Source organism: Notamacropus eugenii, chromosome 2 (genome assembly GCF_028372415.1).
Source record: "Notamacropus eugenii isolate mMacEug1 chromosome 2, mMacEug1.pri_v2, whole genome shotgun sequence".
Lineage (NCBI taxonomy): Eukaryota > Metazoa > Chordata > Mammalia > Diprotodontia > Macropodidae > Notamacropus > Notamacropus eugenii.
The window spans coordinates 381065141-381088928 of NC_092873.1; the positions used below are offsets into that span (position 1 = coordinate 381065141).

The following is a 23788-nucleotide window of genomic DNA, read 5'->3' on the forward strand; positions in this document are numbered from 1 at the left end:
GCTCAGCTTGAACCAAAAAATTTTCTCTAGACTAACAACATTTAGGGCGGGAGCTGATAGTAATAATTGTATCCTGATATCCTTTCTCTGAGAAAAGAATGGCCAACCTCTGGCCAATCTCTCGTCCGGAAAATTTCACTTGGAGAAGGATGGGTGGAGGAGACTCTAGAGATATTTATTCATGTTTCCCTGTGAGCCACATCTAGATAGGCTCATGTGGACTCATAACCCACATAAGTACACAACACATACTACCCTTTATAGTAGTGATATGTAAACACAGAGAATAGACAACATCCAGGAGAAGGCGGTGGTCAACAGTGTCAAAGGCAATAGGTCAAAAAGGATGAAGACTGAGGAAAGACTATTAGATTTGGCAATTAAAAAACTGTTGGTAACTTTGGAGAGAATAGTTTCAGTTGAATGATGAAGTCAGAAGCCACATTGCAAAAGGGTGAGGGGAATGAGGGAGAGGAGAGGAAGTAAAGGCTTCAAATGCAGACAACTTTCTGGGGGAGGTTGAATCTCCCTATCTTGTCCAGGCTGGGAGTGTAGCAACCAATCACAGACCCTCATCCTGCTGCTAATCAGCCCAGAGGCTCTGACCTGCTCCTATTCAGACCCAGGCTGGTTCACCTTTCCTTAAAAAGCCTGGTGGCTCACCCGTTCCTAGGGGCTCACTATATGATCTATTGTGGACACTCAATAGACTTTAGCCCTCTTACAGGACTCTCAATTTCAATTAATTTACCAGCCTCAGCTTCCCCCAAAAGCAGAGATTATAGGTATGTACCACCACATCTGGCTAGACAACATTTTCAAGGAGTTTGACCAAGAAAGGGAGCACAGTCACTGGACAATGGCTTGATGGGGATTGCGGAGTCTAACAAAGTTCTTGTTTTTTGTTCTAAGATGGGAGAAGGTGGGGTTTTTTGTTTGTTTTTAAGAATGGGTCTACTTTGAAGGCAATTGAGGGGTTGGCTTTGGAAAGAAGAGCCACTTCATTTCAGAGACTGAGGAAATGAAGGAGAGAGTAGGGGATGATGTCAAGAAACTTTGAGATGAAGAAAAAGGAAGCTCACAATGAATGGTTTCAATTTCTCAGTAAAGTAGAGGGTGAGGTTCTCACCTGGTTAGCAAGAGGAAGGTACGGGAAGCTTGAAGAGGGAAGAGAAGCTTTGGAATAGCTTGTGAGGGACGGCTGCAGTTTCATGATGTGTTGTGGTGGAACCATCTCAAAGAATTCAGAGTTAGACCATCTCTAATTCAAGAATAGGCATTTACTGAGATTGACACCTTGCCTGAAGTGGGCTAAGTTCCAAGAGGATCCAGCAACTTCAGAGAAAGCAAGATGGATTTTTATAGGGTAAAGATGCAGTTATATAACAGAAAATATGAATATTAAAAAGGCAGGAGGAGTTTGCTAAGGGATTAGGTAATAGGAGAGGGGTCCCAGCCACAGTGGAACTGTGCAAGCAATACCACACTGCATACAGAAAAACCCATTTGGGGGGTATGTGTGTATGTATGATAGTGATGTTATACCTCTCTACGTCATAAGTTCATCTAAAGGACAGCTTTTGCTATTACTGAGCAAGTGTAGCTGTGTGACCTTGGGCAAGTCACTTAACCCCAATTGCCTCATCCTGGGTCATCTCCAGTCATCCTGATGAATATCTGGTCACTGGATTCAGATGGCTCTGGAGGAGAAGTGAGGCTGGTGACCTACACAGCCCTCCCTCACTCAATACAAAGTCAAATGCAAGTCATGTCATTATTTCTCTGATGGCATGGTCTTCTTTAGCAACAAAGGACGAGCACACACTTAGGGAAAGTCTATTCTATTGTTTTGGGGTCCACATCCTGCTCAGGCATCTTGGTGGTGCTGCCTTTTGATTGGCTGGCTCTTGTGGTCCTATCTGAGACTAGATGGATGTGGTTGTGGTTGAGTACATGGACATATCTGCTGTTTCTGTGGGAAATATGAGGAATGGGTTTGGGGACAGTGGCTAGCTAGCTAGAGGCAGTGGCTGGGATCTCATCACATGGACACTCCTATTGTTCTGTGAAAAATATGAGTTCATGGACACATTTGTTGTTCTAGTGAGCAGTGAGGCATATATGAAGAAATTAGGATACTGAGTGAGGAGGTGAGTGAGTGGCTAGGTCGGGGCAGTGGGCCTGTTGCTCAGTGGGGACTATAGGGAAGTTAGAATATTGGGGTTGGGGGCAACTTTATTAGGATTCCATCAACATGAAACAGGGAATCAATTAGGGAAGAATTAAAGGACTGCTTTGCAGCAATGAATGTCCAGTTGAAGTTGAATAATATGAAGTTATAATTACCTAGTTAGCATAGCTATGAGATGTCCTCCAGCTCCATTCAGTAGCCTGTGAATTGGCAGTGGAGAAGGTAGATGGTGGGAATAATCCAACCAAGAGCTTTGGCAAGAGCTGAGCAGTGATAAAACAAGGGGGGTTGGTATTGCAAAGAAAAGGACAGTTTAGAGTTGAAATAGCTAACTACAGTATCAAGACTAGACAGGAAGATAAGCAAAGTCAGAGTTGAGGTAATGGCCTGAGATGAGGCTTAGATGAACTAGAGGTCTCAGCAAAGGTGAAGAATAGGTTTCGGAAGGGTAAGGCACAGGGAAATTTGGAATGATTGGAGGTTGTAGTCAGATAGAGAAGGTATAAGTTTCTAAGTAAGGATTTAGGACATTTGTTAGGTAAGGGTCAGATCTGAGTGTGACCATTCCTATGTTGGCTGAGGTTGGGGTGAAAGAATAGGTCATGAGGTTTAAGAAAGCTGATAAATGAAGAGGTTAGGGAGTTAGAACAACAATGTGAATACTGAATTCCTTATTATAAGGGTGTGAGTTGGGGAGGAAAGAAATGTAATGATCCAGGTGCTGAGCTCCTTGAGAGAGGTGAGAAAATATTCTGGGAACCAGTATATAAGAGCCACCATGATTTAGATTAGGTGGAAAGTTTTTGCTAGAATAGACTTCAGAAGAGGAGGTTAAGGGGGAATCTGGAAGTAGCAGTGGGAAGCAAACAGTATTCTAACTCCTCCCTCTAGGATTCATTCTTCTAGGACAAGTGTGAGCAGGGGCTGTGAAAGAAGGTAAAGCATCTGGAGAGGATGGCTGGGGATGCAGTATTGTCAGGGGGTGCTGCAGCTCAGTGAGGGCTAGCACATGGAATGAGTTTGAAAGCAAGAGGTCCAGGATGAAGGGAAATTTATTACAGAATGGGAATTCCAGAACACATAGCAGTAAGAGATGGGCAGGGTTGGAATGAAACTTTGGTGGGTTGAAGTTGAGGAGAATGTGAATGAGAGAATGGCAGCAGGGGTTTGGTGATTGTTCCTACATGGCAAATAATTGATTAATACAGGTAGAGAGAAACAGAAGATTGTTAGTCAGCTGGCAGACAGTGAAGCTCCCAGTCTCTCAGGGGTGTTGCAGAGATCAATGGTCCTATTGTGGGCAGAGGGTGTTGGTAAGTCAGGCCTACATACCTATTTGGCTCCAGCCTGCCACTATAGCTGTTCCCTCTCTCCTACACACGTATTCCCATGCCTCCTACATGTAAGCCCATAGAATCTTAATGGAAATAGAGTTTGAGTTGGGCTTTAAAAATAAGTAGGAGTATAAAGGGACAGCTAGGTGGGGAAGCAGATAGAGCACCCTACTTGGAGTCAGAAAGACCTGAGTTCAAATTTGGCCTCAATTACTCACTTAACCCTGTTTATTTCAGTTTCCTCATCTGTAAAATTAGCTGGAGAAGGAAATGACAAACCACTCCAGTATCTTTACCAAGAAAACCCAAATGGGGTCACAAAGAATGAAACAGGACTGAAACAACTGAGTTCAAAGGGCAATGAGTGGTGACTGGGGATGAGTTGTCTGTGGCTTTGATTTCACAAAATGTAAACACAAATTCGTACTCTGATACAGAGATACACATACTAATCACAGAATTATAAAATTAACTATAGGATGGCATGATGGGAAGTATTCCAGGTCGGTAACTGGAGGACCTGAGTTCAAATTTCACCTCTGATTCTTACTACTTGTGATTTTGGGCAAGTCACTTTATATCCTAGGCCTCAGTTTCCTCTTCTGGAAAATGAGGGGATTGGACTTCATGACCTCTGAGGTTACTTTCATCTCATGAACTTATTATATTCTTAGAGTTAGTAGGAATCTCACAGATCATTTAGCTTAACTTGTACCTAAACAAGAATTCCTTTTAGGGCATTTTTTAACAAATGCTTCTCTTGGCTTTACCTTGAAGACCAAATTCCAAGGTAGCCCATTTCACTTTGGATAACTCCTAAGGAAAATTTTCCTTATGTTGAGCAATTTTCACCCACATACCTAACTTTCCTAGAGATATATTCTCCAGCTCTTCTCCACTCTAACTTTTGAACCCACTATCTTCCTAACAGGGCACTATCTTCCCTGACTTCATTCCCCAAAGCCCTTGTGGCCTTGTCACTCACTAACCTGATTACTTTCCCTTCTTAAGTACTACCTGCCCTTTCCATCTGCCATGAACCAAATAGGATATGAACATACCTCTGTGTCACTGAAAAAGGAAAAACGAAACCCTTGTATCAAGGACAACCAGTCAAGCAAAACATATTCTCAACTGGCCATGTCCAAAATGCGTACGTGTATTTTTTTATGGGTAATCCTTGATTTCAGTGGTTTATGGATTCACTGTCCCCCCACCCCTTCATGAGACAATTTTCCTCCTCCTCCACCACCAGATTCAGTGAATTTCTCCCCGTTGTTCCCACTCGAGTACACTAACCTCCAACTTACACCTTTGTGTGTGTGTGGGGGGGGGGGGGGGGGTGTCTAGACTACGGATTTTTCGTCAGTGTGGGGAACTCCCCACAGAGGAGATCGCCCGCCCACCAGCACTAGGGCAGAGCTGCGCCCGCCCCCACCCCCACCCCCAGCCCCAAAGCCAGGCTGAATCTCGGAGCACCGCTTGGGTACTGGAAGTTGAGTGATCAGAACAGAATCCGAGCCCTCGGGTCTCAGGGGCAGGACTTGAACCCAGGTCCGGGCAGTTCTTTAACGCTACTCCACGCGGTCCCACGTCTGGACGCCGGTTAATCCGATTCCGTAGTCAGTGAGGCTGCCCCAAGGTGGGCGGAGGCCCAATCCTAGCGAAGAGCCACGTGGGCGGGCTTTGCTGGGGGTGGCGGGCAAAGGAGAGGATCTCTGCGGAGAGAGGGGTAGAATCTCAGCCAAGCCGAACCTCCGGCCCAGGCGACCCACCTCTAGCCACGCCTCTGCCCCCCCCCCCCCGGCTCTTCCCTCGGTGGACGCCCTAGAAGGTCCTCGCATTTGATTGGTTTACCTTTTCCAATCCCCCTTTCCGTGTCCCCCGGGGGCCCCGCCCCTCCTCCTAATTGGCTTTCAGGCCTTCGTCCCGATTGGTTAGCTCCGCGGGCCCTGCTCCTCCCACCTCAACCTGCGCTCTGGGCACGCGCGGCCGTTGGAGGGGGCGGGGCCGTTAGGCCTGTTTGCAAACCGGCGGCTGCTACATTGGAGGCGGAGCTGGACCTGTAGCTGGGCCGGGAGTCCAGTGAGGGGGCGGGGTCTCTATGGAAGTGGGGGGTGGGGAGCTGAAGGGGGGCGACACAAATATGAGGGTGGACTGAGGGAGGGGGCCACGTGTGTGTGTAGGGGGCGGGGAGTGCGGTGAGGAGGGCAGCCTAGCATCACAGATTTAGAACAGACATTGGAGGTCAGATGTGGTGAGCAGTGGGCAGTTTGGAGAACGGGTCCACGAGAATGCCCTCTGGTGAGGGCAGTGCCAGCCAGGCTGGTGCCCAGCTCTGAGTCCTCTGCTCCCTGGAGGTCGGCCATCACGCTCCCAATGCCTCCTGGTGACTCTCGCCAGTCCCCCAAATCCCAAATGAATTGGTGTTGAAAGCCCATCAGTGTGTCTTTATTATTTCCCCGTATTTGTTTCTTGGGTTTGTTTCCGCTTGCCCATTAATGACTGGGAGATGGTTGGGACTGTAGGCAAGCTGTGCCCTTTCTCCCCAGGCAGAGCTGGGTAGTCTGAAGGATGCTGGAGTATCGGTGACAGAAGCAGACAGTGTGCTTGTGGACTGGAACCCCTGGCACCATGGCCCTAGCCCATTCAGCCAATGTGGAGGAGCTGTATGAGCTGCAGGATAAGCTGGGCAGGTGAAATGGGCTTTGAAGCTGGTGCCCTGTCCCTGGGCCAGGCTGGGAAGGAGGATGTCTGGCTTCCTGTCTGGGAGGCCAGCTTCTTGGGTTCTATCATAGGTGGCCCTTATCTTGTTGTTATCTCCCTATTCTCCCACCCTTATCATACACCACTTCCCTTAGTGAGCAACTCACTGTACCCTGCAAATATGCCATGCTCATTTTCAACTTAGTGTTTTTTATGTATGCTCTCTCCCACGTCTGGAATGGGTGAATGAATGAATGTCCTCCCTTATCCCTAAGCCCTTCTTCTTATTTAAGACATTAATTTGAATCAGTTCAGGCTTCAGTTACTTTTTCTTTGTCACCTCATCCTGAAGTTAACTTCTTATTTCTTTGCTTATCTAGAAAATTTACCTTCCACAATGCTCATTTGGTACCTTATGTTAGTTCTATCTTTGTATGTAAAAAGGTTGTTCAAAAAGTTTACCAAGGTGTTTTCGAGACATGACCTTTATAAAAAGTTAGGTAATTGTTACAAATATTTCAACAATGAATTAATTTTCTATATAATCTTATAGATTCAGACACTTGCTATAATACCATATGATAGTTCCCCAACAGACTGGAAGTATCTTGCTTTGGCTCTAATTGTTGCCAGATCCCTGACGTCCTCCTCTTCCCCTTGCCCAGATATTTAAATCTCCCTCTCCCCCCCCAAATAGGTGGTTTGAAGTGATTAGACTAGGCACCTAGACCCCAGAATGTTCCCATTAATCTCCTTAGCTACATCTTGTGGTGATCTTTAGGAAGTCGTGTGGTACTACATTGCCCTTTGGACCTTGCATTTATTTATTCAAAAAGTAAGCCAATGTCTAGGCATAGAACTTTGAATATAGTAGGTGCTTAAAGGTTGTTGAATTGAGTGCACTGTACTCTGTGTATACAAAGTTTAGAGCACATCAAATCTGAAACTGAGAGACTCAAAAGGTTTCAGTGACTACTCCAAGGTCACACAACTAGTTAGTGCCAAAACAAACCATAGAAATCTGACCTCTTGATTGACTTCTGGTTCACTGTCAGATGCATAAAACATGATCCTTGCCCTCAAGGATCCTGCAAGCTTGTAGGTGCTATAAGATGTGCGCAAATGACTTTAGTTCAAGTCAGTATACGAATGCCTTGTGAGTGTTACAACAAAAGTTCTAAAGGAATTGAGTCGAAGGAGGGCAAATTTCTTGCTAGGAAAAGTAGGGAAGTCTGAATGAAGGAGGTGACATCTAAGTTGGGCCTTGAAAGATGGCTACAATTTGTTTTGTTAGTTATAAAAGGGAAGGAAGGGCATCTCAGGTAGATAGAACTTCATGAGCAAAGGCAAGAAAGCCCAAGGGTACATTTGAGGAACATTGATTAGACCATTTTGGTGCCTCTTGCCCCACCCCTCTTACCTCTTCAGTGGGCATTTTGCGACAGTTTGGCGATGCCGGGACCGTTCCTCAGGGATGTCTTATGCAGCCAAATTCATCAAGATGCGTAGGAGGAAAGGGAGCCGACTGGGGATAGAACGTAAGGTGGTGAATCGAGAAGTGGAAATCCTGCAGCAACTGCAACACCCTCACATCATGCAGCTGCATGACGTCTTCATTTGCCAGGTCCAGATGGTGCTAGTGTTGGAGCTGTGAGTGTCCTGGGGTTGGGAGGCACACTTCTCCAAGTGGGGGGATGAAGCCTGAGGGATCTCAAAGAAGACTCAGATCTTAAGGGCCTGAGGAGATAATAGGATCCTTGAGAAGTCTGTGAAGAGGTTCTTGGGAATCAGAGAAGGAATTGGAATCCTGGTAGTTTTTGAAGAGAGAACCAGGTTTTGCAGGTATAAGGTAGAGGTTCCCAAACTTATGTGACCTACTTCCCCCTTTAAAAAAATTACTCAGTGTCCCCTGGAAATCTACTTCTTTTAACCCTTCCGTGGTTTTCAAAAAAAATTTGTGTAATTTCAAAAAAAAATTTAAATGATGCACATTAAATTTAATAATTTATTGTAAATCTATGGGTTTTTCCAGCATTGAAATTTTGATGATGCAACATTGTGTCATATAATTGTATAGTATCATACTATAAACAAATAATTATAGGCACATATTCCTGCTGATGCATGCTGGACTTCCTGACAACTCAGTGACCTGCTCGCCTTCCAGCACTTGCTTGTTAAGACCTGTCAGTGGACTTGACCACTGACAGATTATAACTTGCATTTTGTGTGTTTATTTGGAAAATAATGTAATCACTACGACTTTAACTCTTATACAACAGATGGAACATGTACCAACGGTTTTTCTATACTCCCTTATTTTTATTCAATGACCCCCCCAATTGCAGCTGAGGTTACTACACCCTTTCTCCAGTGCCTCCTAGGGGGTGGTGTTGCTCACTTTGGGAGTCTCTGGATAAGGAGGGAATGGGGGGGAAGGGAGAGAAGGATCTTGGAGGGAGGTTCTAGCAGTTTGAAGAGGGGATATGAGGAATTGGATCTAGGAACAATCCAAGGAAGAATAAAGGATCCTTGAAGTCAAGGGTGCTAAAGGAACCGAAGGGATTTTAAAGAAAAATTAGAGATGACTGGGTCCAAGAAGGAATTTGGAATCTTGGTTGTCAAAGGAAGTTTATAGAATACTGGGGCCATGAGGAGGTCTTGTGAAGTCTAGTGTAATCCCTGCCTATATTTCTTCCTGCAGGATCCAGGGAGGGGAATTTTTTGACTTTGTGGCGGAGAAGGAGTCATTGTCAGAACCTGAAGCCTCAGACTTCCTCTTACAACTCCTGGATGGATTGGTTTATATGCATTCTTTGAACATCTCTCACTTTGACCTCAAGGTAGTGACCCCTGGTGACCACACATAGTACTACAGGCATCTTGGATTAGGGGCCCTTTTTTCCAGGTTAAACCATTTATTCAACATTCTTTTATGTCACTTTCCTGTTCAAAAAATGTTCAATGGTTTTCTGTTGGGCTCATAGGATCATAGAGTTGGGAGGGACATTAGAGATTATCTATATATTATTTACAGGATTAGATAAAAATTGTTCATACTAACATTGAAGATTCTCCACAATCTATATCCAGTCACTTTTTCAAATACTATTTTACATACTCTCATTCACACACTCTTAAGTTCTGGTCAAATTGATCTGCTATTCCGTGATAACGGTTCCCTGATCTTATTATTACATATGTCTCCTGCTTTCATTGTTCATTGGTACAGATCATACTACAACTGAAAGAAACTCTCTTCTCATCTCTGCCTGTCAGTTTTCTTTGTATCACCTCTTCTGTGATGCCTTATCCTATCCTTCCAGTGAAAAGTAGTATCTTTTCCTCAATTTTTCTTGGTTCATTTTGTCTAGATTTCTCCTTTGCCTTATAATACTTTATCTTGTGTTATAATTATTGGTATACATATTGGTGTGCATGATCCTACCTCCTCAATGGATTATAAACTCTTTGAGGCAAGGAGCTGTAATTTTTCATCTTTGTATCTCCTCACTTAGTACAATACTTTGCACATAGTAAGATCTGCTTAAGAAATGATATCCATTTGAATTGGAGTAAACAAAATTTTTGAACACCTGTAGTAGTCAAGAGAAAATGATAGGTCCCATGCTGTTCAAGATTTGATCCTTATCTTGAATTGTTTTATAATTTGCCTAAATTAGAGCAGGAATTCTTAACTTTTTTTAATGTCATAATCCCTATCGTAGTCTGGTTAAATTTATAGACCCCTCCACAAAATCTTGTTTTAAATATTTGAAGGAAATGCTGAATTTTGATTTGGAAACTAGTAGAAATAGAGATGTAGTTTCTTTTTCATCTAGGTTCATGGAACCCTTGAAGTCTGTGCAGAGACCCCAGGTTAAGAACTGCTGGACTAAAGAATCTCTAAGATTCCTGATAATTTAACCCTCTATCACATTGCCTGGCACATATTAGGTGCTTAATAATTGTTAACATGAATTACGATTTGTGATCTAGGCAATGAAGACATATCTACATTACTAGACTATGCGTTAAGTATAATATAAGTGGCTTTTAAGTTGAGTGCTATTGTCATACAAAGGAGGGAAACCTTATTTTGCTGAAGGTTATTAAGGAGGGCTTCATGGGAGAGCATTTGAGCTTGACAAAAGTTGCTAAGAGACAAATTCAGGCTTAATAAAAGGAAAAAACTTCCTAAGAACTAGAGCTCTCTGAATGTGAAATGGACTACGTTAGGAGGTGATGGTTTTCTTCTCTTTAGAAGAAGGGTGGATGATCATGTATTAGGAATGTTGGAGAAGGGATTTCTGCTCAGGTTTGGGTTGGATGACTTGTCCTCCTACTAGGTCCTATTCTACTCTGAGGTTGTTATTCTGAGTCTTGACAGATAGTTGGGAATTTGGTAGATAAAGATGACAGGGAAGAGCACTCCAGGCAGAGGAAGCAACATGAGCAAAGAATGGTGAATCTAGGGACTTTAGAAGATGAACGAGATTTATGATATCTAAGATGCTACATGAGATATCTAAAGTGAGATGTGAGGACTATGCTTTAAAATGAAGGAAGAGTATGCTCTTAGTATGGGATGTTGTATACTTAACGAGTGCTGGTGAAATATATATTACCTAGATTTCAGATCTGATCAGGAATGCTTTTAAAATGAAAAGGGTGAGAGAAAACTGCCTATAGTATCAATCAGTTATGACATAGAATAAATAGCAGCTGCAGCATAGGAGATAATTGAGCAAACATTATTCAGTTTCTACATTTTAGTGCAGAGTTCCAGTAACTCAAAGGAGAGAAAATCTAAGAAAGGTCCCAGCAATAAAATCCATGATATTGGAAATCTGAGCACAAATATATAAAGTGTGGGTAAAAATAAATGAAGCTAGAAATACTAATGTAAAGAAGTCTATTTGATCTCATATGATTTTGAGATGGGACTTATGGCTGTAATATGGGGCTATGGAAGGGAATATGTTTTTCTAATACTTCAATCAATCTATGAATTCATAAATATGGATTTTTCTTTCAGTGTGCAGATTGCACAACATCCATACCTTCCTATCTTATGTGACTCTTGTCCGTTTTGTTCCATAAATCCTTCATGGGAAGCCTGCTCTAAATGTTAGAGGTCTTCTAGCTTTTTTAACATTATGAGAGTACCAATGTGATTCTTACGATATCCATCTTTAAAAAAAAAGTTTTATCAATGCCTTTTGTTTAAAACAATGTCATTTTCAGATACATGTTCCCCTGAATACCCAGTGAATCTATCCTTGTAACAGGGAAAAAGAATTGAACAAAATGAATAATAATGTAGTGCTATGTCTGATAGTGTATGCAGTATTCTGCACTAGTAGTCCTCTGACTTCTATAAAGAAATGGGGGAGGTACATTTCTTCATCTCTTTTCCAAGACCAAGATTAATTATAGCTAAAAAGACTTCAGCTTCAAACTGTTCATCTATTACCTTTTGCTTCTGATGTATGACTAGCCCACCTGCTTCTGAACTCATCTCCTAAATCATGTATTTATGCCACTTTTTTGGTTAAAGTAATCATTGGTAATATGCTGCAATCTGGTAGTCCATGATTCTCAATCATAGAGCATCATTGAAAGAATATTGATGTTTAAAAGTTTATTTTTATTTCAAGGAACAACTTGGGATCATAGAAGTGTTGCAGTTTCCCAAAAGCAATCTAGCTCACAGTCTTCCTGTAGTTCAGTTTTGGGCTTAGCTCATGGTTTGTTTGCAATGTTTGCCTAAGACATATGTACTGATGAATCAAATCAATAAGCTCTGTTCAACTGACTATTTTCATCTACTTGGCTTTTCCTATGTGGATTGTTGGTCTAAATTTTTGAGTGGTTGTAGATCTCATTTAGAAGGCTCTGTGGTATTCCAAGGCTAGATAAAATCAACACAATAACATAAGTAGGTAGGACTAGATAACCTCTAATGTCCCTTCCAGTTCTAAATCTATGATCCTGTAATCCACCAACAGGAGCATCTGGAGGCCCTAACAATCTATAGGGAATACCTTTTCCATTTGGATTCTGCACTAGACATCTTCCATGACAGTCGCAAACACCTTTGGTGAGCATGTCTCCCTTTTTTATGTCTTGCTTGATATTAATAATCAGCATCATCACACAAAATTCTCTGTTGTTGCACCTATCAAGAATCAGCATGCTGTTGGAATAGAGCCTTTAAGGCTGCATTTTGATCTACTAAGTCAAATGCTTTTATTTAAAACAGTCAACAAACAGTAAGCACAGTGGGATTTTTTTTAATACACTTTTTAGTCGGTTGCATTACTTTGAAGATGTGCCTTGTGGTAAAGTGTTGTTTGCAACAATCTACAAGGAAGCTTGATATGTATGTAGATCATTCTCCTAAAATTTTGTAGAGATGAGAAACTGGGTATTTAGGTTTAATAGTTATTGCTGTCCTCTTAATCACCATTTTGGGGCAGTAATACTATGATTTTTCCCCCCCGTTATTTGCTATCTTCCTTTCTTGAAATATCTTCAGATAGCTTGAGAATTGATACCTCAATGCCCTCAAAACTCCTTTAGTCCAAATTTCTCCCATCTATACTTGGTTTAGTCTACACTATTTTTTCCTGTCTTTGTTCTAGTTTAGTGTCTTTCCCATTTCCTTGTTTTTTTGTTTTTTTTTAGTACACCAGAGATTGAAAGTTAGAGTCTAAAGATTTAGGTGATCATGGCATAGTGCATAGAGAGGAAGACTTGCCTTCAAGTCCTACTTCTTATATATAATGGTTGTGTGACCCTGGGCATGTCCACTTAACTTCTTAGTGCCTCAGATAACTCTCTTAAGGTATTTGTTTTAAGGAAGCAGCATGGTGCGATGGAATGAACACTGATCCTTGAGGCACATGGCCTGGGTTCAAATTCTGACCATGATTGTACTTAATCTCCTTGTGTTTCAGTTTCCTTATATATAAAATGAGAAGGTTGAACTGGATGCCACTGAATTCTCTTCTAGTGTTATGCTTGTGATGTCACTGTCATTGATGAAGAAAATTGTTAGTTTCAGAAATGCTGACTGATTTGATCTGTTTTTCATCTGTTATCCTTTCATTTTCATCTTTAAAAACATATTTGATTTGGTATAGTCTTGCTTAATTGGGTCTCACATCAAGCTTTCTACAGTGGAAAAGTATACTGTGTTCCTTCATTCATTTAGTAAACATTTATTAAGTGCCTACTATGAACCAGGTATTATGCTAAGTGTTAGAAAAAAGACTTAGTATATATTGCTAGGAAAAAAAGTGCCTCAATGTTGGACGAGGGTTGATCTTGGACTCTGGGTTAAAGGAAAAGGCTTCAACTCAGTTTTATCTTCAGAGGAGGGGAGACCTCAAAAGCCCAAAATGAATAATCAAAAAAGTAACAAAGAACTATTACGATGCCGGAAATGCCCAACGTACAAATCTAGAAGAAGAAAATAACTTCAAAATATCTACAAGTAAACCTCAAAGGGAAAGCAGTTTGCCTACAAGATTGGTAGGCAATGGAATGGAATGAAAGTCATAGGGAAAAGAATTAGAAAAGAAATAATGACTATGGAAAAGAGTATAAAGAGAAGTAATAGCTTAATACTAGAGGACAAAACCTTAGCCAGGTAACAGATTTCTTAAAAGTTAGGACAGATCAAATAGAAGTTAGTGACTCTAGGATACACCAAGAAATGTTAAAGCAAAAAAAATTTTTAAAAGGAAAAAATATAGGGTGTCTCATAGAAAAAACAACTGACTTGGAAAACAGATCAAGGATTGATAACTTCAGAATCACTGTATGGGAGGCAGCTCAGTAGTGCAATGGATAGAGCACCAGCCCTGGAGTCAGGAGGACCTGAGTTCATATCTGGCCTCAGACACTTGTTGTGTGACCCTGGGCAAGTCATTTAACCCCGATTGCCTCCTCCTCCCCCCCAAAAAAGAATCACTGGACTTCTTGAAGGCCATCACCAAAAAAAATAGCCTGGATATCATATTTCAAGAAATCATGGAATAAAATTGCCTAGAGATATTTGAACAAGAAGGGAAGGTGAAGAGAGAAGGAATCCATAAAATACTTCCTGAAAGAAATCCCAAAATGAAAACTTCCAGGAATATAATTGCCAAAATGCCAAGCGTCCAAATCAAAGAAAAAAAAATACTGGAAGCAACCAGAAAGAAAAAATTAAATTACCAAGGAACTACAGTCAGGATCACACAAGATTTAGCAGCTACCACTATAAAGGAGTGGGAAGTGTGATATTCCAAAAGTCAATAGACAGTGATCTACAACCAAGAATAACATACCACACACAAAAGTCATATTTCTACAAAGGAAAAAAAAATGCCTACAATGAAATATAGGAATTCTAACAAATCCTGAGGGAAAGACTAGGGTGGAATGGAAACTTTAAAATAAGAAATCTTAAGAGGCAAATAAAAGTGATCAGAAAGGACCTTATAAAAGCAAACTGTTTGCATTCTAAGGGGACAAGGAATCATAGGAGAATCCTTTCAGAATCCTAATGTCATCAGGGACCATAGAAGGAGTCAAATGAGATAGAGGGACTGGTTTTATCATGTTTTGATGATTTGGAAGAAGAAAGGAGGGGAGGAAAAAGGGAGGAAGAAAGATAGGTGAATTTATTTCACCTAATCAGGGTGTGCAAGTAGAAATCTATACAAAAATAGAAGAGTGAAAGTGGGAGTTGGTGATGTTTGAACATTATTTGCATCTGAACTAATCAAAAGAGAGTAGAACACACAGAGTTTGCTGTAGAAATGCATTCAACTCATCAGGAAACGGAGAAGAAGAGGAGGAGAAAGGCGAATATAAGAAGGATGGTAAATTCTGGCAGGGGTTAATCATAAGCAAAACAAACCCTAAACTTGGAAGGGGGATGAGAGATCATGAAGAACAGTTAGAAAGAAATAAAGAGGATGTGGAATAAAGGAGGGAATGGGGAGCAACAAGAGGGAAAAATATAAGAGAATAACATAGAGGGAAATAAATAATAATATAACTGTGAATGTGAATGGGATGAACTCACCCATGTAAAATGGAAAAGGATCAGAAAGTCGAATCCAACATGTTGTTTACAAGATACACACTTGAAACATAAAGAGAGTATTTACTTAGGGTAAAATTACATTATGCCTCAGCTGAACTATAAAAAGCAAGGATAGCAGTCCTGATTTCAGTCTGTGCACAAAAAAACAGACAAAAGAGATAAAAATGGTGAAAAGTACCAGAAAAAAACAGATAAAAGAGATAAAAATGGTGAAAAGTACCAGAAAAAAAATTCATTATGTAACATGTGCACACCAAATGACATAGCATCTTAATACTTAAAGGAAAAGCTAAATGAATTAGAAGAAGAAATAGATAGTAAAACTATAATAATGGTGAACCTTGGTATGCCCTTCATGGAGTTAGACAATTCTAACAAAAAAAATAAATGAGAAGAAAGTTAAGAACCTGAATAGAATTTTAGAAAATGTGGATATGATAGATGTCTTGTCATTACTGAATGGAATAGAAAGGAATATACATATTTCAGCTGTTTATAACACTTCTATAAAAAAATGGCCATTAGGGCATAAAAACATCACAAATGCAGGAAAACAATATCAAACACGTATTTTAATGGTGGCATAATAAAAATTACATTAGATAAAGAACCAGTGAAGAAAGTTAAATGTCAATGAGAGACAAAATAACAATCTTAAACAGTTGGTGCACTAAAGAACAAATTATAGAAATGATAATTTCATTAAAGATAATGACAACATAACCAACATTTTTGAGATACAGCCAAAGCAGTTGTTAGGGAAAATTTTACAATTCTAAACACTTCCACCAATAAAAGAAAGAGTAAATCAGTGAATTTAGCATACAACTAAAAAAAGTCTAGCAAACCAATAAATTAACTCCACCTGATTAAAAAACCAAAATTAAAGTAGAAAAAAAGATTAACAAAATTGAAAGAAAAAATCACATTAATAAAACTAGGAGCTATTTTTTAAAAAGGCAAATAGATGAGCCATTAGCTAATTTGATTTAAATAAAGAAAGCCGGAGTAAACAGCATCAAAAATGAAAAAGGATTCCCAACCAATGAAGAAGTGAAAATTTTTTTTAGAAACTTTCACTCAATTATATGTCAATAAAACTGATAATCTAATTAAAATACTGAACCCAGTATTTACAAAAATATAAAATGCTTAGATTAACAGAACAAGAAATAAAGGACATAAATAATTGACTCTTAGGAAAAAATTGAAGAAGCTATAAATGAACTTCCCAAAAGGTGGAAAAAATACCCTCGGACCAGATGAATTTACAAGTGAATTCTAGCAAACATTTCAGAAAGAGCAATTCTGGTATTACACGAACTGTTTGAAAAAAATAAAAAGAATCTTGACACAAGTATGATCTTCATTTTTAAACTGGGGGAGTCAAAGAAAACCAAAAACCAATATCCCTATTGAACACTGAAGCAAAAATTTTAAATAAAATATTAGCAAAGAGGCTACCATGTTATATCACAAAGAAGATACACTATAATTAGATTGTCTTTATACTAGGAATGAAGGGTTGGTTTTATATCAGGAAGATTATAAACATAATTGACCATATTAATGATAAAAGAAAAATAATTTGATTGTCAACGGAAGCTTCTTGTTTCTGTTAAAAAACACTCGAAACTGAAAGAATAATTGGACCTTTCCCTAGTAGGGTATATGTTATATATAGTGTTTATTTGCATTAAAGATAAATTAGAGTTCTTTCCTGTAAGATTAGGCATGAAGGAAATATGTTCATTGTTAACCACTTCTATTTGACATAATGCTGTAAACATTAGCTATATAATAGGACGAGACCTTGAGGGAATAAACATAAGCAATGAAGAAAAAATAGAGAAGTATTGTTTTAGGGGTAAGCTGAACCACCATTAAAAATGACAGTACTACCTAAATTTACTTATTCAGTGCCATGACAAACTACCAATACTTTATAGGAATTGTATTACTTTAGTAGAACTAGAAAAAATAATAAAAATTAATCTGAAGGAACAAAAGGTTGAGAATCTCAAAGAAAATAACAAGGAAAAGTGTGAAGGAAGAGGACCTATCAGCACTATATCTCAAATTATACTATAAAGTAGTTATAATCAGAACAACTTGATACTGATCAAAATAAAAAATAGGTTAGTGTAAAAAAGATTAGTGTTTAGTAAACCCAAAAACCTTAATTACTGGGGTAAGGACTCATTATTTTGACAACTACTGCTAGGAAAACTGGAGAGCAGTCCGGCAGAAATTCTATTTAGATCATACCTCTCATCATATGCCAAGATAAGTTCCAGATGTTCACGTGAAAGGTTAAATGACAAATTAGAGGAACAGGGAAGAAATTACTTTTCAGATCTGTGGATAGGGTAAGACTTTCTGACTAAAGAACAGAGAGGATCTCAAAAGGTAAAGTGAACAATTTTCATTGCATAAAATTAAAAAGGATTTGTATAAACGAATCCAGTACAGCTAAGACTAGAAGGAAGACAGGTAATTGGAGGGAAAAAAAATTTTTGCAGTAAAATTTTAAAAGTCTCATTTCCAAAATAATTAATGAATTGATTTCAAATGTATAATAATTAGTCTTTCCTCAATTGATAAATGGTCAAAGGACATGAACAGGCAGTTCTCAAGGGAAAAAACGCAAGCTATTTATAGGCATATGAAGACATGCTCTAAATTGCTAATAATTAGAGAAAATGCATATTTAAAAAAATTTGAGGTTATACCTCACACTCATCAGTTTGACAAAGCTAACAAATATTGGAAGGTCGTTGGTGATGCAGGAACTGAGAGCTGGTCAAGAATTTCTTTTTCCCTCTCCCTAGCCTGAGAACATCATGCTACATCAGAAAGATGTTATTAAACCTAAGATCAAGATAATTGGCTTCGGAATGTCCCAGAAAATTGAGAGAAACATGTGCCTCGACAGTCGGTGTGGGATTCCTGAGTATGTTGGTAGGTAGACTGAGTTCTAGGATCTCAAAGTCTTCATCTTATCTCTACCTTCAAATTCCCAGTGGCTTTTTGTCTACAACTTACTACGTTTTGACTAGTTAGATCTTCCTGAGGTCATCTCAGTCACTTCCTTGCCTTTCATCAAGGTGTCTTCTCTCTTAGCCCCTTGTCTCATTGCAATGATTTTTGTTTTTTAGGAAAAGTTCGCCTTCCTCAGTCTTTAGTCTTCTACCTCTTCTACTTTAGTAGGAGCTTGTTTCCACTGAGAGATGAATGCCAGTGGGGCTTCTTCCTCTAACAACTTTCTTATTCCACCATTCATGTCTCCTCCAGATATCCAGCCACCATCCCTCCTTGCTGCAGTTTCAAACTTTCTCTGTCTGCCCTCCATGAGATATTTTACTTCATTTTTCTAAAGAATTATCCTCACCCTCTTGACCCTATATGGCCCCCTGCCCCATTCCCTCCTCAGTCCCATCTCCTTCCTTCTTTCCACAAATCTTCCTCTGCATGGGAATTCCAGACTGGGACTTACCAGGGCTTCATAACCCAGGTACTCAGGAGCCCAGCTGCAGGGCACAGTGGGGACCAGGCGTGGAGAACACCACCCTGGGCTCTCTCAGGATGAGTGTTTTCCCCTTTCAGCTCCAGAAGTGATCAAGTTGGAACCTCTCACTGTTGTTGCAGACATGTGGTGAGGATTATGGGCTAGGAGGAAAGGGTTAGGGAAGGAGCTGGGGAGGATGAAGGGAGGGCAATGGGCTCTCTTTCACTTGGAAGGCCCCTCTCTCACTGGCTGTTTTTCTGAACTTTTTTTTAGTCCTTTTTTCGCCCTCTTTTCCTAGATCTGATTCTTTGTCATACCCTCCCCCCCCACCCTGTTTCTCTCCCGTTTTTTTCTCTTCCTCCTTCAACTTTGGTTTCTTTTCCTTTTCTCCTCCCCTCTCTCCCTTCCCTTCCCCTACACCCTCTCTTTACTTCATCTCCTACTGTCTCCATGTTTCTTTGCTCTATCTTTCCAGCCTCTCTATGTTGTGTCTTTATCCCCATTATTTGAAGTTGTGATCTGTGGCTTGAGGAGGTGGGGAGAATAAATTAGATCTTAAGTAGTCACCTCTCTCTGAACCAGCCCCTCCTTTTATCCTAGGAGTGTTGGTGTCATTACCTATATCCTGTGAGTACCTCCTCCCCACTACCCTACCACTACTACCACACACCAGAGGGCTGCCTTCCCTCCAACCCCTTCTCCCATGGAGGTGAGAGTAAAGGGGTTGGGGAACCTGGGGCATCTTCCCAGCAGTTAGCATGGTCAAGAGGAACCCTGATTCCCTGGAGGGAGGTTGGGATGACATTGGAGGGAGGATATATTATTAGGCTGGGAATGGGCAAAGGGAGAGGTGATGGGGGAGGGTCTTTAGCATCTCTGCAGGCAGTACCACAAGCCTGAGGTGAGTTGGTTTGGGTCCTAGATTGGACTAGATGGCCTTTGAGCCCCCTCCAACTCTAAGATTCCAGGAATTGGACCCAGCTTTCTGGGCTCCTGGGGGAAGGTTTGATCACTGCCTTTCCCCAGATGTATCCACTCTGAATGCCCACTCTGTGGACCCCACAGGCTCAGCGGCATATCCCCTTTCCAGGGTGAAACAGAAAATGATATTGTCAACAATATTATCAAAGGTGCTTTGGATTATGACGACACATACTTCAGTTCCTCCTCAGCCATAGCCAAGGACTTCATCGGCCAGCTGCTGGTTATTAACCCCAAGTATCCAATGCACACCTACCCTTGAAATTCTCTTCCACCCCTTGATTCTTTCTACCAACTGTATGTCTCAATCCTTCTGTCTTAATCTTAGCCACTGCTGTATTCCCTTTGCTTGTTGCCACCTGCAAAGGCTGAGTGATCTAGAGCTAGATTTAGAGAGTCTCTAGAATAGATAAAAGGATACTATGGAAAGAACACTGGATTTGCAATCAGGATCTGGGATCAAATCATGACTTTACCAATTATAAATTATCAACTTGGATGACTTCAAGCAAGTCGCTTAATCTTTTAGTTCTTTAGCTGGAAAATGAGGAAATTGGATTAGATTGGAACTAAAGTCTGTTCCTGCTCTAAATTTTATAGTCCTTTCACAGAGGGGAAAGAGTAAGGCTGAGTAGAGAGAAATTAAGCCCATTCCTTCTGGCCTGTCTGAGAACAAACTTGGAGATGAGGGTGGGCAGAGAGGAAAATAAGGATGGGGACAGGGAAGGGGCAGGTTTGCTTGATGGGAGTAGAGTGAGCCAAGAAATGATGGGGACAGGGACTGGGGGCTGTGCCAACTCTTTCTGTCTGCTTGTCAGGGAACGGATGACATCAACTCAAGCTCTCCTTCACCCATGGATTAAGGTACTGCACATGACATTATTGGTTCATTACTTCCTCTGAAAACCCAGGGCCATGCTGTGCCAACCTCAAGAGGCATGTGGGGTGAGACTCCCCAGTCTCTAGGCTGGAGTGCTGAAGATCTGAATGGGGGGGCATGGGAAGAGGGGAGTGCATGCCAGGTTGGACTGCCCTCTGATTAGGAGGACAGCTAGATGAGGTAGCACCTGTTGTGTCCTTAGCCTCTGACCATCAAACAGGAGAGGAATAGAGACTGCTCCTTTATCAACATAACTAACTTCCGCAAGTTCAATTCTCAGCGTAAGTGGAAGGTGAGCTACACAGATACCTTTTTCCCTTTGTGAGCTTGGCCTTGGGGACTTTGGGATTTCAGCTCGGCTCCCAGGTTCATGATTGGAAAGATCATATGTAGGACCATAGGAATTAAGCCTGGAAAGACTGAAAATCATCTGGGCCAATCCTTTCATTTTTACAGATGAGGAACCGAGGCCCAGAGAAGTTAAGTGATTTGCCCAAAGTCACACAATCAGCAGCAAAGCCAGTTTGAGTCCAGGTCCTCCACCTCTAAATTCAGTGCTTTTCCTATTAACCAGCCACCTCCAACATGAGACCATAAAGGTCAATCTGTATCTGATGGGGAATTGATCACCCTTGCCCAGGGTGGCAAAGAATTATCCTCCCTAGAGCTGGGCATGGGAATAATGCTAGTATATCACTTTAAGATTTACAAAATGCTTGTCCTATAACAATCCTGTGAGGTGGTGCAAGTATTAGCCACACTTTACAGACAAGGAAACTGACTCAGAGAGGTTGTGATTTGCATGTGGTCACACAGTTAAATGTTGGATCTGAACTCTGAACCCAGATTTCCTAGCACAAAGTCCAGTACTAGTTTCTACACTACATGAGAATAGTGGAGTGGAGCTGGTAGAGACCCTGACCTCCCTCTTTTCCTCCACTCTAGCTCTCCTGCCACATGATCACCCCCTGCAGTCACTTCTGCAGAATGAATATGCTCTATTACCAAACCAAGGAGGAGGAGGAACTGGTGAGAACCCCTCCCACCCCACCCAACCTCTCTACCCATTTCCCTACCAGTTCCCACTAGCCTCTTTTTTCCTTTGAGCTGTCTGGCATCCTGAGCCTGCCCATATATCCATATCTATGTACACTTGAACCATATGGATTTGGCCCCAGTTGAACTCTATATTTGAGTGGCCCAATTTGGAAGGGAGAGAGCCCTCGTGAGTACTAGGGAGAGGGAGCTCTGGCATGACCCCACAGTCAGGTCACACCTTTTGCCCCTCTTAATCCAGAGACCCTGTGAGAGTGACCAAGAGGAATCCACAATGCCCTCTGCTTCCCTTCTCCGCCGAAGACACAGCAGCTACTCCTGAGCCTGGAAAGCAGGGATGGGTGGAGGAGAGCTCCCCAGCTGGCTATCATGCTCTTTGCCTGGTTGGAGGGAGCAAGGGGCTGTGTCAGGGGGAATGGAAGGGGGGATGCTATTACTCTGTGCTTCTACGCCCCATTCCCCTTATCTTCCATACTCCACTCCTACTCTCCAGCTTCAGTTTTTTTCACTCAACATGAAGCTGATATTCTCCCAGTGACTCTGTATTCTCTCTGAATCTTGGGGCTGAGGGTAGGGGAAAAGTGGGAAGGAAGTTGAAGGATGGGACTTTCTCTTTCTCCCCTGAGGTGGTTATAGGTTGTACCTGGCTCTGTTAGGTAGAGAACCGATGTGTGGCTTGAATCTGGAGTCAAAAGACTCCAGATTTTGAGTTTGAATCCCAAATTCTTGGGATGGGAAGGTTTGGCAAATGTTTGCCATTTAGAAACTTTGAGACCTGAGGAAAAAAAAAATGAACCCCTCTGGTCCTCAGTTTCCCCATCTAAAAAAGAAAGGAATGAGGTTAAATGACCTCTAAGGTCCCTTCCAGTTCTAAATCTGCTATCCTGATTCTTCCAGACCAAACTACTTTCTTTATAAATATTTTCATATCTGTAGTGTCATTTAAGGCTCCCAGCCTTGTGAGGTGAGCAGGAAAGCTATCAACTCCATTTTGCTGGTGAGAGGACCAAGGCTTAAAGAGGAGAAATGGCCCAATTCCTCACAGCTAGTAGGCAGCAGAGATAGAGCTAGAAACCTAGACTTTCTAATGGTTAATACAGAAGACACATTCCTATCTCAATCTCATGCCTCCCCCCCCCCCCCCGCCCCTTGAGGAGCTTGTGTGGGCAAATGTGTCTCTGTGGAGTAGAGTGATTACTTTGTCCACTGAACAGTTGTACATGTCTCTAGGACAACCTGGAATATTCTGTTTACTTCTTGTGTTGTATTTGATAAGAACAATTAGGAGACATAGGAGAAGGCAACTATTAACTTGCTTTATGAACTAAGAAAATTAAGTGAAGTCTGGTCCACCAGCATTTATTAAGCACCTACTATGTGCAAGGTTCTTGATGAATTTCAGTTTCCCCATTTGTGAAATGAGGAGATGGCATCCATTTCTGCTACTTATTGCTTTTGATGTTGGGCCAGCATCTCTTTTATCTTTGAAACTGAACACCTCTCATTCAGCTGTAAAACCTGTGATTCTGTCATCTCTAAGTTTGCTTCCAGCGTCAGTCTATTGAATCCTTCCTGTTTATTGGAGCTGCACTTTCCAACCTGGCCATTAGGGGTCACTGTTGCTTCAGCAACTGGAGGCAGTCAGCCGTTGGTTAGGGATTCATACTTCTCTGAAGGCCTAGTACCATTCTACAAATCAGTTACTCTTAACAAGCACTTATTGAATGTTCATTATGTGCCAGGCCCTGTGCTAAGCCCTAGGGAAATGCAGAGACAAAATGAAAACAATCCCTGCCCTAACGGAGCTTGCCCTCTACATTGTGCTAGCACAGGGCCTGGTGGCAGCTGTGCTGAGTGGCTGTTGGTGGTTTGGTTAGTTGAATCAATGGAATATTATATGAGTAAACAAAAGATGTCTGATTTCCTCTGGGGGAAACTCCAACACTAACAAAGATAGCAGCAGCCTATAAACGAGTAGCTACGTCTTAGGGGACTGCCTGAAGCACACAGAGATTAGTGACTAATCTAG

At 41.3% G+C, this 23788-nt stretch overlaps 1 protein-coding gene across 6 annotated transcripts; it reads left to right on the top strand.

Moving 5' to 3' along the window:
• The first annotated feature begins 5432 nt into the window (after positions 1-5432).
• LOC140528944 (death-associated protein kinase 2-like) lies at positions 5433-22297 on the top strand. Of its 6 annotated transcripts, none has more exons than XM_072647285.1 (12): positions 5433-5610; positions 6082-6221; positions 7660-7881; positions 8936-9074; positions 18166-18295; positions 18941-18989; positions 19443-19469; positions 19908-20060; positions 20642-20687; positions 20906-20995; positions 21649-21732; positions 22001-22297. In XM_072647285.1, the coding sequence occupies exons 2-12, from the start codon at positions 6160-6162 to the stop codon at positions 22079-22081; spliced, it is 1083 nt and encodes a 360-aa protein (XP_072503386.1). In that variant the 5' UTR covers positions 5433-5610; positions 6082-6159; the 3' UTR covers positions 22082-22297. The 6 variants fall into 6 exon arrangements, with proteins under 6 accessions (XP_072503386.1, XP_072503384.1, XP_072503387.1 ...); XM_072647284.1 differs by having other exon boundaries at positions 5504-5610; positions 6078-6221; XM_072647283.1 differs by lacking the exon at positions 18941-18989 and having other exon boundaries at positions 5489-5610; positions 6078-6221; positions 19443-19551.
• The last annotated feature ends 1491 nt before the right edge of the window (positions 22298-23788 follow it).